This window comes from Ochotona curzoniae, unplaced genomic scaffold, assembly GCF_017591425.1.
Source record: "Ochotona curzoniae isolate NIBS_2020 unplaced genomic scaffold, NIBS_Ocur_1.0 contig_883, whole genome shotgun sequence".
Classification (NCBI taxonomy): Eukaryota; Metazoa; Chordata; class Mammalia; order Lagomorpha; family Ochotonidae; genus Ochotona; species Ochotona curzoniae.
The window spans coordinates 35,679,741-35,698,615 of NW_024466599.1; the positions used below are offsets into that span (position 1 = coordinate 35,679,741).

At 50.8% G+C, this 18,875-nt stretch overlaps 1 protein-coding gene across 7 annotated transcripts in view; it reads right to left on the reverse strand.

Moving 5' to 3' along the window:
* Positions 1 to 11,132, reverse strand: part of DYSF (dysferlin) — a 175,226-nt gene extending 164,094 nt beyond the window's left edge. For all 7 annotated transcript variants that reach the window (XM_040994027.1, XM_040994023.1, XM_040994025.1 and 4 more), the window contains exon 1: positions 11,045 to 11,132. In XM_040994027.1, coding sequence (XP_040849961.1) covers positions 11,045 to 11,132 — 88 coding nt within the window. The remainder of the gene's footprint in view (positions 1 to 11,044) is intronic.
* Positions 11,133 to 18,875: the final 7,743 nt, after the last annotated feature.

The window sequence follows — 18,875 nt, forward strand, 5'->3', positions numbered from 1 at the left end:
AGTAATTCCTACCCCTTTCCCCCAAGGCCCAACTTCCCTGTGTACTGGATTATTCCATCTGCCTACAGACATGGTACCACTGTCTGCCCAATAAATGCCCTTGGCACCCACACAGTTCCAGCCTCCACTCTTCTCTCCTTTCACCAATATCTTGTCCAAAGCATCATCCCTTCTTCGTGTCTCCAGTCTTTTCCCTCAAATCCTACCAGCTCTCCTTCAAAACATGTCCAAAATCCCACAACTTCTCACCACCTCCATGGCAAACATCACTATTAGTGCTTCACGCAGGCTTTGCGATGGACACCCTATGTGGCTCCCACTTCTATCCTTGACCTCCACAATGTACTCCCAACCCCATCAGCAAGACGATGTAGTGTCATCTTTAACTCCTTGAAAGTCCCCCCACGTGACCTCACTGACCTCCCCTGCCGCTTCCCTAGGGGACCATCCTTGAAGAATGTGAGCCTGCCAGCTGTCTTCAGCCAGGACAAACCAGCACCCTCAGGGCCTTTGCTCAGCTGCTTCCTCGGACTGCAGTGTGTCACCTTTGCTTCAGCCAACAGTCCATTAAAAGGTGGCCATCTCTGGGCACCCCTATTTAAAGCCACACTTCCATGCCAGGCTCCAACCTCCATGTAACACATGCACCTGTCTTCTTTCTCTCCCTGTTAAGAATGAATGCCTCCTCCAAGAAGGTAGGGTTTTCGTTATGTTCGTCCACTGCCATCTCCTCAGCACCTGGAACAGTGCCCGGCACAAAGTAGGTGTTCTGTAAACCATAAACCTCTTCCTAAAGAATAAACGAGGGGGCCCGGTGGCGTGGCCTAGCGGCTAAAGTCCTCACCTTGAACGCACCAGGATCCCATATGGGCGCCAGTTCTAATCCTGGCAGCTCCACTTCTCACCCAGCTCTCTGCTTGTTACCTGGAAAAGCAGTCGAGGACGGCCCAAAGGTTTGGGACCCTGCACCCACGTGGGATACCCAGAAGAAGTTCCTGGATCCTGACTTTGGATCGGCATAGCATCGGCCGTTGCGCTCACTTGGGGAGTGAATCATCGGACAGAAGATCGGTCTCTCCTCCTCTCTGTATATCTGACTTTCCAATACATAAATAAATAAATAAATAAATAAATAAAGAATAAATGAGGGGGACCCGATGCAATGACCCAAGGGCTAAATCCTTGCCTTGCAACTGCCAGGATCCCATGTGTACCTCAGTTCGTGTCCCAGTTGCTCCACTTCCCATCCAGCTCCCTGCTTGTGGCCTGGGAAAGCAGTAGAGCATGACCCAAGTACTTGGACCCTGCACCCACATGGGAAACCCAAAAGAAGCTCCTGGCTTCAGATGGGCTCAGTTCCAGCCATTGCGGCCAGAGTGAACCAGCAAATGGAAGATTTTTCTCTGTGTCTTACCTTCTCTCTGTTAATCTGCCTTTCCAATAAAAATAAATAAATTAAAAAAAAAAAGAATAAATTAAGGGCCGGCATATGACTCAGCAGGTTGTGCTGCAGCTTAGGACACCAGTAGCCCATTTCTGAGCACCAGTTTGTCCTGGGGACTCTGCTTTTGATCCAGCTGTCTGCTAATGCGCCTGGAAAGATAGCAGAAGACGGCCCAAGTGCTTGTCCCTATCAGCCATGTGGGAGGCTTGGATGGAGTTTTGGCCACCTGCTTTTGGCTCCACTCAGCCTAAAACCATGATGGCCTTTGGGGGAGTGAATGGATGGAAGACTTCTTTCTCTTAAACTGCCCTTTTCTGTCTCTGTTGATTGACCTCCTAGATAAGAGAAATAAATCTATCAATTAAGAAAGAAATGAATCCCAAGCACGTTCATGGGTCACTGCTGACTTGCTAGAAGGGTGCAAGGTCGTGGGGTGCATTATACTCCTCCTTCCAGGGAACTCAAGGTCAGGGAGTGGAGACCTCCTTCCCCCATCCAGGGAAGGTGCCCATGGGAATACTTTCAGAGAAGTAGATAAAGAGCGGAGGGGGGTGGGAGGAGGAAACAGGAGGGGGCAATCATCCCCACGGGGGTAGGAGAGGGGAGGAGAGGAAAAGGCAGGTGGGGGCTGTGCTCTCCCAAACATTGCCCAACTGCCAGGGCCCTGTACTCTCCTCTGCCATCCAGATGGGGTGGGCACTGGCTTCCTCCCCTACATCCAGTCCTCCTTCTTCCTTCTGTCCCCAGCTGCAGCTCCAAGGTGGATCCTCCACTTGAGTCCACATCCTGGCCATGTTCCAGTGGTGTACATGTGTCTCAATCACTCTTCAAAAGAGTGGAGGCCTTTCACACTAAGAATGGAGAATCCCGACTCCCTCTCCTGCTCTATGAACCAGAAGCACACAGATCCAATTGCCAACCAGCCCTGGGAGGTAGCAAACACCAGGGACAGCAGACAAGAAAGAAAAAGATTCCACTTCGGTCTGGAGTGACACTGTGGAGCTGTGAGGCATACAGAACGTACATGGAGCTCCATGTGTCTCTGGATCATAATTGAGGTAGACTGGTCACTTTAAGACAATTTAAATCTATGTGAGCCATGACTTCAACTCTTAGCAACCCAGCCCAACTTTCCGTCTCATCCATGCACATACCACATTCAGATGGCTCCACCAAGTCCAACCACCACCTGCCTGGGCCATTCACGGACCTCCTAGCTGGGCTGCTACCCATTACTCTGGTCACACTTGGCCCACTGCCCACACCACAGACAGCTTATCGCAGAACAAACACCATCGAGTCACTGCTCTGTTAAACACCTCCCTTGCCACTGCAAGAGCCTTCAGTGTTTGTAGGGTGAAGAAGCCCGGACCCCTCATCTTAACCTCTCGCTCTCTGAGTCCCAGCTCCAGAGACCCCACCCCCGTGGCTCTGTGGCCAGCTGACCCCTCTGCCTGCAACAACATTGCCCTTTCTCCCAGCAGGGCCACTCCCATCTATATTGCAGGCTTCAGTTGCTTCAAACATCACTCCCTTGAGACCTCATGGTCTTGGTGGGCTCTCTCAGGCAGGAAACTGCCTCTTGGTCCCATCAAGATTGTAAGCAGTGGCTGCTGGTGTGCTTGCTTGTTTAATGCAACACACTGTGAAGGAGAGAGACCGACCCTGCTTTAACATCTCGGGTGCTCCAGTGGGCAGTGTGGAGCTGGAGTCTGTACAGGATGCTGTACTTTGGCTACCGAGTACTGGTCCCACCGCCAGGTCTAAATCAGATATTCCCAAAGAGAGAGAGACTGCCCCCTAGAGGAAAGCTTAAATATCATGAAGCTCTTTTTACTTGTTTCTGCCACAGTGATTTCTAGCTTTTTTGCTCCTTCCCAACCACAAGCATTCTATCCCCACCCATATGCCAATCTGTCAGTCAGCCAGGAAATGTGTAGTGAGGATGGCTAACAGTGAACACACCTTTTATAAACCCACAGCTTCTGTCCAGAAGCGGGGACTCCATACATCTGCAGTGCAAACCAGAAAAGCAGCAGCCGGTGCCTTGAGCCGTCTCTCCCACCCTGCCTGCAGCTTCCTGCTCAGGGCTCTGGTCGCCACCCACGACGTCTCCCCCTGCAGACGTCCATACGAGGATTCCGTGACTTGGGGGCACCTCCCTCCAAGAAATGAAGCTCTAACAGGCAGCCTGGTTGAAACCTCACCTCTCCCTCACACGTGCACCCTCCTCTTCTGCCTTACACATTATCCACAGTTTATCCAGGCCACACAGCCACCTGACTGGATGGATTGCCTTGTCCAGCCTCCTCTGCAGCTAGATATGGCTGTGTCCTCAGGGGGAATGCAGACACAGGCACCTGCAGCCCAGGCCCTCAGGCTCCAAGATGTGAGAAAACCCCATACATCAGAAACTGTTTCTGGGGTTCCCTGGCACACATCCAGCCTACACACACAGTTGCCTTTGCCCAACACCATGTCTTACAGCAAAATTAGGCCTTAATGAAGCATTGGATGTTCCATACTCATCTGGATTTATAGCCTCTCTTAAAAAGTCAGAGAAACCGGAGCCAGTGATGTTGCATGTTAAGCCATCTCCTATGACACCAGCATTCCCCCCGTAGCCCAAATGGATGCTGGTTTGAGTCCCAGCTGTTCTGCTTCTAATTCAGCTGCCTGCTAATGTGCCAGATAAAGCGACAAAAGACAGCCCACATGTATGGGTCCTTGCACCCATGCGAGAGGCCCAGAAGAAACCCCAAGTTTCTGGCTTTAACCTGGTCCAGTCCTGGCTGTTGTAGCCATGTGGGGAGTGACCCAATAGACAAAAAATTCTCTCTCTGTCTCTGTAACTGTGTCTTTCAAATAAATAAACCAAATCTTTAAAAAGTATATATATGCCAGAGGTGATACAGTGACTCAACAGGCTAACCCACCACTTGCAAGCACTGGCATATCATATGGCCACCAGTTCTAATCCTGGCTGCTTCACTTGCATCTAGCTCCCTGCTTATGAACTGGGAAGGCAGAGTCAGTGTGCCCCTGTAGCCATGTGGGAAACCCAAAGAAGCTCCTAGCTCTTAATTTTGGATCAGCTCAACTCGGGCCATTGTGGCCATTGAGAGAGTGAATCAGCAGGTGTAAATTTTTTCTCTGTGTGTTTCTCCTTCTCTTCGTGAATTTGCCTTTCCAATAAATACAAATAAATTCTTTTACAAAAAAAGAAGTGCCCCCAGCCTGGTGCGGTAGCCTAGTACCTAACATCCTTACATTTGCCAGGATCCCATATGGGTGCTGGTTCTAATCCTGGCAGCCCTGCTTCCCATCCAGCTCCCCTGCCTGTGGCCTGGGAAAGCAGTCGAGGGCAGCCCAAAGCTTTGGGACCCTGCACCCGTGTGGGAGACCTGGAGGAGGTTCCTGGCTCCTGGCTTCAAATCAGCGCAGCTCCAGTTATTGTGGCTACTTGGGGAGTGAATCAAAGATGGAAGATTTTCCTCTCTGTCTCTCCTCTCTGTATGTCTGACTTTTCAATTAAAAAAAAATCTAAAAAAAAATTGTTTGAAAAAAAACAAAACCCAACCATTAAAAAAAAAAGTGCCCCGTGTATCAGCTGGGAAGCACAGCACCTGTGTCTTCCGAAGAGCAGAAAGCAGATGCAGACCTGACACTGGCTGCAGCCACCATCACATGACTGCCACAGAGGCCCCTTCCACAAGTAGCAACAAGTAGATGGCCCTGGGCCCATATCCCAGGCTGATTTTTTGCAGACTGGCAGTGTGTCACTCAACCTTTCCATGTCAGTTTCCACCTCCATGAAATTCCATGAAATCAAGAGCAAGCATGGTACTTCATGGAGCACTTGAAAGGACTACAGCAAGGGCAGTGTCTCCAGCACAGTGCATGGCACAGGTGGACATCAGCATTCCCCTGCTGATGTGGCCTGCTGAGGACCAGGTGCAGGAAGCATGGAGCGTGCAGGGTGAGTGTGGCCTGGGGCGGGGACAGGGAGAGGCTGGTGGTGGAGTCATGGGGAAGATAACTGCCTTCAGCTCTGAAGCAGCTGCTCCAAGAGGAACAACCAGAGGAGACAAGACAGAGTCCCTGGAGGCATGCAAGATGGTCACCAGCCACTCTACTGGTTGAGTCCAGTCTGGCGGCTGTACGTGGACAAACAACTGATTATAGAATTGATCATGGGGCTGGTGCTATGGCATAGCCAGACAAGCCTGCATTTATGGCACCAACATCCCATCTGGGCTCCAGCTCAAGTCCCAGTTGCTCTATTTTCTCTCTCTCTTTTTTTTAATATTGATTTATTTTTATTGCAAAGTCAGATATACAGAGAGAAGGAGAGACAGAGAAGATCTTCTGTCCGATGATTCACTCGCCAAATGACTGCAATGGCCGATCCAAAGCCAGGAGCCAGGAACCTCCTCCAGGTCTCCTGGGTGCAGGGTCCCAAGGCTTTGGACTGCCCTCGACTGCTTTCCCAGGCCACAAGCAGGGAGCTGGATGGGAAGCAAGGCTGCTGGGATTAGAACCAGCACCCATATTGAATTCTAGCACATTCAAAGTGAGGACTTTAGCTGCTAAGCCACCGTGTCAGGTGGCCAGTTGCTCTGTTTTCAATCTGTCTCCCTTCTAATGGACTAGGAAGGTAGCAGAGGATGGCCAATGCCCTTGGGCCCCTGCACTCATCTGAGGGACCTGGCTCTTTACTTTAGGCCAGCCCAGCTCCAGCTGTTAACAGCCATTTGGGGAGTGAACCAGCGGATGGAAGACCTCACTTATCTTTATCTCTTCTCTGTCTGTAACTCTGCCTTTCAAATATATATATATATATATATTTTTTTAATTGACCATGTAAAAATGATACAGAAAGTATTGTTGGATGTGTGCCATGATTTCTATGTACAAATGTGCGTAACATCCACCATGGCTGCCCACCTCATTGGCACAGGATCTCTTGCCCTGACTCCAGCTTAGCAGTCCCCATACAGCCATGCAGGCCTGAATCAGAAGCACAGCAGCCAGGACTTGAGTCAGGCACTCACATGGCATGTACGCATCCCAAGCAGTAGGGTAACCTGCTTCCTACTAACGTACTCGGAGGACAGCAGATACTTACTCAAGTGCTTGCGCCCCTGTCACCCATGTGGGTGCCCTGGCTGTTGGCAGTTTCTGGCTCCTGGTTGGCCTGGTCCAAACCTGGCCATTATAGCCATTTGGGAGATGAAGCAGCAGATGGAAGATCTTGTTCTCTCTCTCTCTTTCAAATCAATTAGTCAATAATAATAAAAAAAATGTACATGGGTTCAAGCCCTGTCCCCTAGTAAATCAGATCTTTTTTTTAAAGATTCATTTCATTTTCTTTGGAAAGGCGGATATACAGAGAGGAGAGACAGAGAGGAAGATTTTCCATCCGATAATTCACTCCCCAAGCGGCCGCAACGGCTGGAGCTGAGCCAACCCGAAGCCAGGAGCTTCTTCTGGGTCTCCCACCTGGGTTCAGGGTCCCAAAGCTTTCCCATGCCACAGGCAGGGAGCTGGATGGGAAGCGGAGCCGCCAGGATTAGAACCGGTGCCCATATGGGATCCTGGGGCATGCAAGGAGAGGACCTTAAATGCTACGCCATCGCACCAGGTCTGTAAATCAGATCTTTTTAAAAGACTTATTTATCAGGGTCAGTGTTATAGCACAGCAGGTAAAGCTTTCACTTGCACTGCCAGCATCCCATATGGGCACCAGTTTGAGTCCTGGCTGATCCACTTCTGATCCAGTTCCCTGCTTGTGTGCTTGGGCAAGCAGCAGAAAATGGCACAAGTGCTTGGGCCCCTCTATGCACATGGGAAACCCAAATGAAGCTTCTGGCTCTGGTTCAGACCAGCCCTACTCCAACCCACTGAGACCATTTGGGAAGTGAGCCAACAGATGGAAGATCTCTCTTTCTCTCTGGCTTTCTTTCTCTTGCTGACTCTGTCTTTCAAATAAATAGATGGATCTTTCAAAAAAGGCATCTGTTTATTTACTATTAAAAGGCAAAATGACAGATTCCGATCTCTCATCCATTGTTACACTCCCCAAATGGCCACAACAGCCAACCAAGGCTAGGCCAGGTTGAAGCCAGGAGCCAGGAACTCCATCCATGCCTCCCATGTGGGTGGCAGGAACTTGAGTTCTTGAGCCATCATCTGCTGCTTCCAGGCACAATAGCAGAGGGCTGGACCCGAAGCTGGGTAGCCAGAACTTGAACCTGAGATGTTAGTTTTCAAGATGTGAGGAAGATGCTGGTCACCAGAGCTGGTGAGTGGAGGGCTAGGGAACAGAGAAATGAGGGGTATTCACATTGGGAAATCTTCCTTAGTGTTGAAGTCTGTTTGAATGCATCAGTTTTGGGTCACAGCATCTTGTCCTTAGATAAATGGCAGATCAGTCATCAAACTGGCCTCAGTGTTGGCCCCAGTAGAACAGGCAGGTGTGACTCTTAAGAGTGACTCTTAAAGATAAGGAGGGAGCCAGGGAACTCTGCAGGCAGACAGCTTGAATCCCAGCTCCACTAGTTGTGAGCATACGCCTTAATCTCTTTGTGCCTCAGGCTCCACCTCTGTAGAATGGGGGTGCTGGCATTTGCTACCGCACAAGCTTGCTAGGAGGACTGAATGTGTATGAAGTGCACCATGTAAGTTACAACTGGGCCATGACAGAGCTCGTGTGCAATATCCCGTGGAAGAATGTGGGGCACATAATAAGCACTGTATCCATAAGACTGTCCTCCGGAGAACATTGCAACCAGCTTTTAAAGTGGCAGCCTCTGAAAATGGCACGTCATTTGCGCTTCAACAAACGCCCCCGTTTGCATGCATCCACATTTGAAAAACAGGAAGCTTCCATCATTTGGTCATGTGTTCCCTAAGGCGTGTCTCACTCTTCCTATTCTAATCCAGTCCCACGCTAGGTACCCCCAGCACTGCCCTCTCAGGGCTGGCTTAGATCCCAAGCCCTGGCTGTGCTGGGTGTGGGCAGCATATGGTATGCCTCCCAAAACACTTGCTTATTATTCAAGAGCTGAGGATGCCGGGAACAACAGAGATCACACTGACCATGTGGGAGGGGTATGCAATGGCCACTGTGTGACCATGGCCAGGCCCTTGGCCCTCTCTGGGACTGGATCATCATCTGCCAAGTAAGGGATCACATCAGTCTCCTGGCCAGAGCTGCTGTGAGCATGAGATGAATCCATACCTGCACCCAGGAACTGACAGGTGTCCTTATGGGGTAGCCAAAGGAAGGCCTTCGGGACACACCCCAGAGTCTTGGCTGTCCACTTCAGGCCAGCCAGGGAGGGAAGCCTTCCCAGAAGGGCATTTTACTCTAAGCCCTGTGTCCCTGACCCCAGAGCCTCCGGTGTAATCATTCACCAACCTAGCCCAGACTGGGAGAAGCAGAGTGAGCAAGGCAGAATGCTACAAGGAGGCCAAATTTGGACATGGGTTAGGAGCTCAGCAAATGCGGGAGGTGGCATGTGGCCAGTGGCTGGGGGAGGGGGACTGCACTCCTGGTGACTGCCTGGTGGGAACAGTGACTACCAAACCAGACCTTGGGGGTTCTAGCCACTCTCCGGCCCAGGTCGAGAGGCTCAGGATGGGAGCAAACAATATATTTCCTCTCTCCACAGCCAGGCCTGAGCTGCAGGAAGGAGGAGTCCAGCCAGGGAAGCCCGGCAGCTGGCAAAGGGCAGGCCTGTGGCTTGACACCAGATAGGTGGGGAGAGGGGGGAGGAGAGACAGGGAGAGGCTGAGTGGGGGATGAGTAAGGGGGGAAGAAGGGGGAGAGACTGTCACATAGACAGGCCTTATTCCAGGGGCTGGAATAAGGACACCAACGCTCTCCTGTGCTCCACTTCCTGTGGGGAGTGCACTTCTGGCTAGAAAGGGCTTGCCATTCATTATCCATTCTTTCCTTTCCTACAGTTAATCTGTGTCTGCTGCTGCGGGAATGGGCCTCAGGGGAGGAGGGGGGAAAGGTAAGGGTGTCACGTGCATTAGGGAGGCAGGAAGGGAGTGGGGAGTTGAAGGAAAATGGGGCTCCAGGTGGGTGGACAGCATAGACAAATCTCACCCCCTACAGGGGCTGCAGCAGTGGGGTATGTATTTGAGTGGCTGCAGGGGCACCACTCAACTCAAGGCTCAGGCTGGGAGTGGGCCAGGAGCACCAGCCTGCCAAAGGCTACCTAAAGCACACTAACCAAGTGAATGGAGCTCCCTGGGCAATGCAGGGTCCTCGACCGGGTCCTGCTTGGTCTGTGCAGAGCTGAGGACAACGAGGGGAAGTCTGAGGAGCCCTCCCTGACCCCTGGGTCCTCCCTGCTGGAAACACCTTGATAAAGCTCATTTCCGGAGACCACAGGCGGTGGGGGTGGGGAGAACCTGTGAACAGGCCAAAGCAGCGCAGGAACAAACACACAGCTGCAGTGTCACCCCACCACAGGCCATGCTGTCACTCCAGTCAACACCTCCTCCTCTGGCTGTGCACTGAGTCCCCACCCCCAGCTCCCCAATCCCATCCCATGGATGTGCACTGAAGAACAAGACGACAGTGCTGTGCAGACAGAGTAGTGGCCTCTGCCCGGAGGAGCAAGCCAGGGTAGATAGACCATGCGCTCCAAGGTGTGCACACGCCTGGGGATGGGGGTCCCAGAGCTCAGGACAGAGAGAGACTTTCACCACTGGATGGCCAGAATCAAACCCAGGCCGTGATTCCCGGGGGGTCCAGGGAGCGGGAGCCGCAGCTGTGTCAGGTAATGGAAGCTGAGAGTGGATGTGGCTCAAACACTTGCTCCCTTCTGCTTCCCCATCATGACGCCAAACCCAAAGCTGATACTCCAGCTCTGCCTTGACCCTGAGCAGGTGGTGGGGGAGCAGGCAGGACTCACGCCTCACTTAGGAAAAGATTGTCCTGCTCTGGGAGACCACATCTGATGATTGAAACACACACGCGCGCACACACACACACCAAGTACAGTGCGATGCAAAGGGCTAGAAAGCTCCTGAGCTTTGGTGACTGCTGTGCCCCACTGCCAAACACCCCCGTGCTGTGCCTGAGGCAAACACAGGGTTGCAGGAGGGGTGGGCAAGCCTCCGCTCCAGCCGCCGCCTGCCTAGCCTCTTTCTGCGAGCAAAAGCCAGAGCAGAGCTGCCCGGCTCCGGTGGGAGGGAAGAGCCGGCTATAAATAGGATGGGGCCCTGCTTTCCGGGGAGAGAAGCCGCACGCTCCTGTCCTGTGCCTTGCTGCCCAGCGAGAAAAGGCCTCCTCCTCTCAAAGGTGCGAGCGGGGATCCGGCTCTCGCCTTCCTGCCTTCCTGGCTTTCCTCAGGGCCGCCCGACCTCCGTTTCCAGGCCCTAAAACCCCACCGCGGGTCAGCGCGCTCTAGCTCTCTGCCTCAGTTTCCCTCTGAGTCCCCCCTAGCAAGGACGTGTCTCTCTGCCACAGTCAGCGTCGGTCTGGAGGGGCTGGGGAGTCGTGTCTGTCACCTCAGGGCTCCCTCACTGGTGGACAGTCCCCGTGCCCCCTCCCTGACCCCTCCTCAAGCCCTCTCCTACCTGCGAACACCGCGGAGCAGTAGGCATCGCTGATGTCGGCGTCCGGGGTGTGGACGTTCTCAGCGTAGAGGATGAAGACCCTCAACATGCCTGGCGCGAGCGGGGAGGGCTGGGGAAGGTCGGGGAGGGTCACTCCCTGAAGACAGCGGCTGCCGGTGTGAGGCCGCCTCGGAGCTCCGGCTCCAGCTCTTAAAGGGAACAGACCCCACCCCCGGGCTGCTCTAATGGGACAGACTCTGCCCCGGCTGTGGTCGCCCCGCCGCTCCCGCGGATCTTCCCAAGACCTGGGCTTCTGCTCCGCTGCCACCCGCACAGCCCTACTGGGGTTCCATTGAACCGTAAGTCAAAGCGCCGGCCGTGGGCTGTCCAGATGACAAGGCATTTTGCACCTGGCTGTAGGAACAGCGCACTGCGCGGTGGCCGCGGGGGCTGGAGGCTGGTCCAGGGCTTTGCAGGTCTTGCTTGCCCCTCCCGTAACCTTCCATCCCCCCTCCCCCTGCGGAACCACGCCAGGCCCCGCGGTGTCTCCACCTCAGCCTCCGGCCTCAGGGATTCCAGCATTCTCTCCACAGAGAAGCCGGCTGGACACCCGAGATAGAACAGAGATCCTGGGAAGAGCTAGCTGCGCAGTGCCCTCTCTCTCCAAAAAAAGCAGGAGCTGAGACGTTCATTGATGGATAGGACTGGCTGCCCACACAGTGTTGCTCTAATTTTCTGGTATATAAAAGCAATGTAGTGTTAACATAAGAAGCATAAGAAAAAAATAATTTTAGCATTTTTGACAGTTACCAATTCGGATTTCTCCCCCACCCCCACCCCGTAAATGTGTGTGTGTGTTTAAGCTACCTTATTTATAACAAAGCTGAAATCAGAATGCAATCTTTGTCATACAACGTTTTCTTGCATTGTTAACAATTCTCTGGAACATTGTTTTCAGTGGCTACCTAACTGCCTATCATGAATGAATGGACTAAATTCAGGAAGCCCTCTCCCTTTGTTAAGTATTTGGGCTCCTGCCCATTGTCACTACTCCCAGAGTAAGAAACAGATCTTATAGAATGAAAACTGAGTTGGTTTTCAATTTGAATTTAGCCCACCCCACCTTTCCCAAGCCCAATAGTTGCTTAGTTCCTAGCCTTGGAATGATAAAGTTGCACGACTGAACTGTTTTTAGGCTCCCATGCCTATTGCTAAACTGCCTTCCGGGAGCTACCCAGGTCCACACGCCCAGCAGCCCATGACTCACCTTCTAAAGAGGGATTAGGACAGTTGGATGGCTGTGCAGCTGCTAGCTGAACCCCTGCAGCTCAGGCAGGCAGTGGCCCTAGTCAGGGCAGCAATGGTCAGCTGCTGGCATGGGTGGGCAGGTGGAGATTGTTCTGTACTGAGGTAGGAAGAGGGAGCCATTACTTCCCTAAAGGTCTGTAATTTCAGCATCAGTATTCCAAGTGGTCATTTGTGATCCTCCTGCAGCAATCTTAGCTTTTCTTCCTTTCTTTGCTTCTGGCACAATATGTGGTGGGGGAAGGGAGGAAGGGAGGGAGAGAGAGAGCTGAAATCTAATCATTATAGGCACGATCAATCGATCATGTCCTCCCAGAGCCCAGCCAGCCAGCTGGGTCTGGGACTTAGGGCCTCCAGAGTTGTGAGAGGACCACTGGTGTTAAAGCCACCCAGACTGTGCTGATCCACTCTGGCAGTCCCAGCAAGCACACCCAGAGCTGGGCACAGCCAGCTCCCACGCTTCTGTGGGGAACTAACATTAAGAAATAGCCAAGCCAACCCTACCCATTCCAGGCTGCTGGTGCAATAAAGGACAAAGAACGGGGGAGTGTGAGAATGGTCAGCAGGAAGGCCTCATCTAGTGCCTGGGACAGTGAGAGCTGTTCTGTGTTAAGATTTATTTATTGGAAAGGCAGAGTTACAGAGAGAAAGAGGGAGAGACCTTCCATCCTCTGGTTCACTCCTCAAATGGCCACAAAAGCCAGGAGCAAGAAACTTCATCCAGGTCTCCCACTTGGAGACCAAATGCTATGGGCTGTCTCCTGCTCCTTTCCAGACACATTGGCAAGGATTAGGATCATAAGTGGAGCAGCCAGGAATCAAACCCTTGCAGGTGGCAACTTTAACCTTTGTAACACAGCAGTTTGAGATTAGATCTCATGGCCACTCTGGAATTCTGGGTCAAGACTGCAGTGGAGGCCCAGAAGAAGGGTTCCAGAGAGAAGGAAGGGAGTGTTTCTGTGTCAAGACCAGGGAAGGAGGACCAGGGGAGGAAAAACCACAATGTTTGGAGTGTAATAGGGGGAGGTAAGGGTGGAGAGGACTAACATATTTAGCCCTCCCTAAACTCAGAGGAGCTGCAGGATCAGATTTGCTTATACAAAGCTCCCTCTGGTTGCTCTTTGTCCAAACAGCCAGAGTGCAGGTAATGGGCAGCAAGCTCCAGCAGAGGGTTAAGAGATGATAGTGACAGGGAACGTGTGGAAATGGAGATGGCCTGAAAAAAAGCAACACTGAGAGGAAGAAGGGAGGAAATTCTGCAGAGCAGGTGAAGTAATTCAGCCTCTTACTACAGAACTTGGCTGTTGTGTGTTGTAGAAAACCCCTTTGGCTTGGATGAAGTGATTGACTCATTGATGGACCTGGTATGTGGGAAGGATTTTGCCAGATACAGATTTTAGAGAAGGGTATCAAATGGGGCTACAAATATAATTGCACTGGGTAAAAGGGCAAGAGACGCTGCTGGTGTAGGGAAAAACTCAAATTATGGTCTATTTTTAAAGAAGTTACAGCCTAGCTCTACCTAATAGAGAGTAACCTGAACCTGCCGTATGGTCGAGCTAAAATAGACCTCAGAAGCACCCAGCTGCTGGTAAGGGTGCATGACTAAAGTTATTTGAGAAGAACTGGGGGTTTTGTTTTGCTTGCTGGGGGAGGAGAACTAAATCTCCCCCTTATAACTTCTGTTTATTCAGACTGTTTTCACAATTTCTCTGAACAACCCAGTCTGAGAATATATATACCCAGACTTTTTTCCTCAATGAGTAGGACATGTTTGGGATACTGTTTTCTATGAGACCACCCAAGCTCAACTAATCAGATTGTCTCTCCCAAGACATGAACTTGGGTCTGAGAGATGTCCACCGGTGTGTGTGGATGATGATGAGATGAATTGGATGAAAGGCTCAGGTTAAGGTTGTTTGCTCATACCAAGGAATTAAGATACTGCTAAGGTACCTGTGTCCCACCTTGATCTGCCTGGGTTTGATTCCCAGCTCCAGCTTCTGACTCAAGCTTCCTGCCAGCATAGACCTTGGGAGGCAGCAGGTAGAGGCTCAGGTGGCTAGGTCTTTAGCACTAATGTGGAGGATCTGGGTTGAGTTTGCAGCTCCTGGCTTCAACTTGACCCAGTCCTGATTGTGGTGGGCATTTGAGGGGTAAACCAGCAGATAGGAGCTCCTTATGAATGTCTCTTGCTCTATTTCTCTGCCCCCCCCTTTTTTTAGATTTATGCATTTTTCTCAGAAAGGCAGATTTACAGAGAGGAGGAGAGACAGAAAGACCTTTAATCTGGTTTGCTCCCCAAGTGGCCGCAATGGTTGGAGCTGAGCAAATCAGAAGCCAGGAGCTAGGAGCCAGAAGCCTCTTCTGGGTCTCCATGTGGGTGCAGCGTCCCAAGCTTTGGGCCATCCTCCACTGCTTTCATAAGCCACAAGCAGGGAGCAGCCGGGAAACAGGACAGTTGTGACATAAACCAGTGCCCATATGGGATCCTGTACTTGCAAGGCAAGGATTTAGTCACTGGGCCATTGTGGTCTCGGTCCTTCCTCTGCCTCTTCAGAAAAAAAAAAAGAAAGAAAAAGAAAAAAAGTGGGAGGCTCATGTGGAGGGCAGTGGAGAAAGCTTGGAAAGAAACAGCTCCTGAGTAGGCGGAGGTAGATGAACATGAGGCAGGCAGAGACTCTTCCAGGGATTTTTCCTGGGTGCCCCTGCTCAGAAGCCTCCATGCACATGTGTGCCAAAATGGCCCTTATGGTGGAAGTTTGCCATTTTTGACTCCCAACTTTTAACTTCCCCTACCTAAAAAATACTTTCTCCAGCCACTGTGAGCTGTCCTAGGGGACACAGATGCCTTCCTCTTCTCTGGAAACTTTTCCTGCTCCAGGTTGGAGGATCACAGCTGTGGCACCTACAGTCTGAGTCCTGTCCATCTGCCAAGGCCTCCAATTGCCCTCCATTCTGGGCACTTGCACAGCTTTCCCAGGAAGGCCAGGTTTGCCTGCCACCTCTGCAGCTTGGTATCTTGGTGGTGAGTGCTTTCAAGCTTTGCCCAGGACACCCTGGAGCAGAGCTAGGTTTCTTGCTACAAATGAGCCCTGGTATGACAGGGCCACATGAAGCACTCCTACTGTCCTATATTTCTGTCTACCTTTTCTTCTGGCCTGGAATGAAGATTGGGGTCAGATTAGGAGTGGAGAACATGAGAAATCAGCACTGATGTAGTCCAGTACACTCTTCAGGCCAAGTGAGGTCTAAAGGTATGTGTGTGTGTGTGTATTATCAAGGGCTTTTTGTGTGGCACATCATGAGAAAACAACTGTCATGAATAAGAACATGAGTGGGGTATCATTATCTCTAGACAAAAGAACTATTTTCTCTGGGACCACTCAGGAGGAGCTAATCATAGATTATCTCTTCAAAGAATTGGAATTTGGAATGACAGGTCCCTGTGTGTGCATTTGGAGCTGAGATGAACAGAATGAGAGGGCTTAGGGCTTCTGTGTACCGCTGCAGAAGTGGTGCACTGCACAGTCACACATGGTGGCTGTCCTAGACCCCAGCACTGTGAAGGGAGGCAACAGAATGGTCCTTCCTGAATAACGTGAAGGGTCATGACCAACATCTCCACACCAAGACAGACTAACAGGATGAGTTTATTTGGTGACAGTTGTAGGTGACATGGGAGCCTTTAGCTCGAAGACTCATTGAATGATCCATATTTATGCCTAGTGAAACAAACACTATGTCTAGGAAACATAAAGGGTCCTATACAAATAGGATTGGACATAACCTGACATTAATCCACTGAATGCAGAAGCTCAGCAAGGCCTGCAGATTCTTCTTGGCCTGTCTGGGCAGCATTCCTTTCTCCTGAATAGAGGGCAGGCTCCTTCTGAAATGGGGAATCTTAGGATCTACTGGCAGACAACGGAGGCAGAGTAGATCCCTATGGCCTGCTTTAAGAAAAAGGTTTTGTAAAGGGCCTGCCCTTGTTATTCCACAGAAGGGGCTTTGCTCTATATTAGACACGAAGAGACAGAGGACACAGAATTTGTTTTCTGTGATCTGTCCAGGCATAGCTGCGAGGGTAGGGTGGCACAGCATAGAGAGGACAAAGTAGCCTGTCCACTTTGAGTGGAGGGGGAGAAGCTGCAGGAGGTAAGATTCAGCTAAAAACTGTAAAACCAGTAGAACAAGAACAGAACAATGAGAGCAGTGTTACAGGATAAAGCTTTTGCCACACTGCCTTGATTACAACTGTAGCTCTCTGGACCTACTAACTGTAACCCTTGGGCATCTGCCTAAATAGTAGTTCCCTTGTCTGTAAAACCCAGATGGTAGGAACACTATCCCATAGGATAACATTATAGTGCCTACTGAGCATTTGCTAAACTATTAGGCACTACTAGAATGTCACATTAGTATTTCATGGGATCAAAATTTGAGAAATGATGCCAGAAATGTTTATGAAGATGGTCCAAGTGCCTGGGTCTCTGAAACCCAGAGACTTGGCTCCTTGGGTCAGCTTGGCCCAGTCCTGGCCATTGTGGCCATTTGGAGGGTGAACTAGTGGATGGAAGATGCTCCTGGCTTCAGATCAGCTCAGTTCTGGCCACTGAGGCCATTTGGTGAGTGAGCCAGTGAATGGAAGATCTGTCTCTCAACAAGTCTGTCTCGAGAGACACTGTAAATGACTGACCTGGGTATAGCTCCAGCCAGCCACTGCAATCCCTGTGGATGGTTATGTGAAACTAGGGACCACTTCTCTGGCCTGTGACACTTGTGTAGCCTTAACTCCAGACATGCTGGCTTCATCCAAGCTCAATAAGTGGTACCTGGGTCACACTACCATCCATGCCTCTGGTGACTTTTCATAAAAGGAGCCAGCAAGCTTCTCTCCACCCAGTTCCTTTCTGCTAAGCCAGGAAAGGTCCAGAAAGCTCTGATCGTTCTTTAGGGTTGAAGGAAACAGCCCAAATGTGGCAGAGTTGTCCACAACCCATTGGCAGGGATGTACTAAAAGCAGGAAAATGGGTACAGCTTGCACCAAGGCAGCATAATGCCATGCAATATGAACTGGAAAGCAAAGTTGACATTTGCCTTGTTACTGTCATACATAAATCCCTACTTTAAAAAAAACCTTGGGCCCAGCAGCGTGGCCTAGAGGCTAAAGTCCTCTCCTTGAATGTGCCAGGATCCCATATAGGCGCCGGTTCTAATCCCAGCAGCTCCGTTTCCCATCCAGCTCCCTGCTTGTGGCCTGGGAAAGCAGGTGAGGACGGCCCAGCCTTGGACCCTGCAGCCTCATGGGAGACCTGGAGGAGGTTCCTGGTTCCCGGCTTCGGATCGGTGCAGCACCAGCCGTTGCACTCACTTGGGGAGTGAATCAGTGGACGGAAGGTCTTCCTCTGTCTCTCCTTCTCTGTGTACATCTTTGTAATAAAAATATATAAATCTTAACAAAAGTAATTATAAAAAAACCATGTATGTATCATTAAAAAAAAAAATCTTCCATCCACTGGTTCAGTCCACAAATGGCTCCAACAGTTGGGCTTAGGTCAGGCTGAAGCTAGGAGCCCAGAATTCAATCCAGCTCTCCCAGCTGGGAGGTAGGTACCCGAATACTTGAGCCATTTCCTACTGCTTCTTACAGTGTGCACTCACCGGAAACCAAAGTCAGGAACCAAACTGGGATTCAAACTGGGGCACTGCTAAGGGATACAGGCATTTTCAAGTGGCACATTCACAGCCAGGCCAAATGGCCACCTTCAGAGGTCATTCTGAACAAGCATTAGTAACAAAATACCCCATTTACCTACTCTTATTGGTGAGTTACCAGGTTTACACGTTAGCCATGAACACTTTAGTAGGAAGGCAAAGTACTGTACACTGCTTTAAGGCAGCCTTCCTTCCTGGGATCCCCAGACCTACAAAGACAGCTACCCTGCTGTTATCCATGTACTTCTCTTCTTCATAAATTGAGATAGAAACAACTGGAATTCTAGCCTGAATGAAATCACTAATTATGTAACCATGCAAAGTGACCATTCTATGCCTGCAAGTAAAAGAGAACTAAGAGTATTAATTTTTTTCCTGGGATTGCACTGAAGATTAAGAATGCTAAAAAATGCTTAGCACACTGGCACACAGTTTTTCTTTTTTCCTGTAAGATTTATTCATTATCATTGGAAAGTCAGATATGCAGAGAGGAGAGACAGAGAGGAAGATCTTCCCTCTGCTGATTCACTCCCCAAGCGGCTGCAACAGCCAGAACTGCACTGATCCAAAGTCAGGAGCCAGGAACTTCCTCCAGGTCTCCCACGTGGGTGCAGGGTCCCAAGGCTTTGGCCCATCCTTGACTGCTTTCTCAGGCCTCAAGCAGGGAGCTACATGGGAAGTGCAGCAGCAGGAACTCTAACTGGTGCCCATATGGGATCCCGGTGCATTCAAGGCAAGGTCTTTAGCCATTGGGCTACCATGCCAGGCACAATTTTTTTTAAAAAGTATGTAGTGGAACCATTTCTTTTTCTCCCCAGTTTCTAATCCA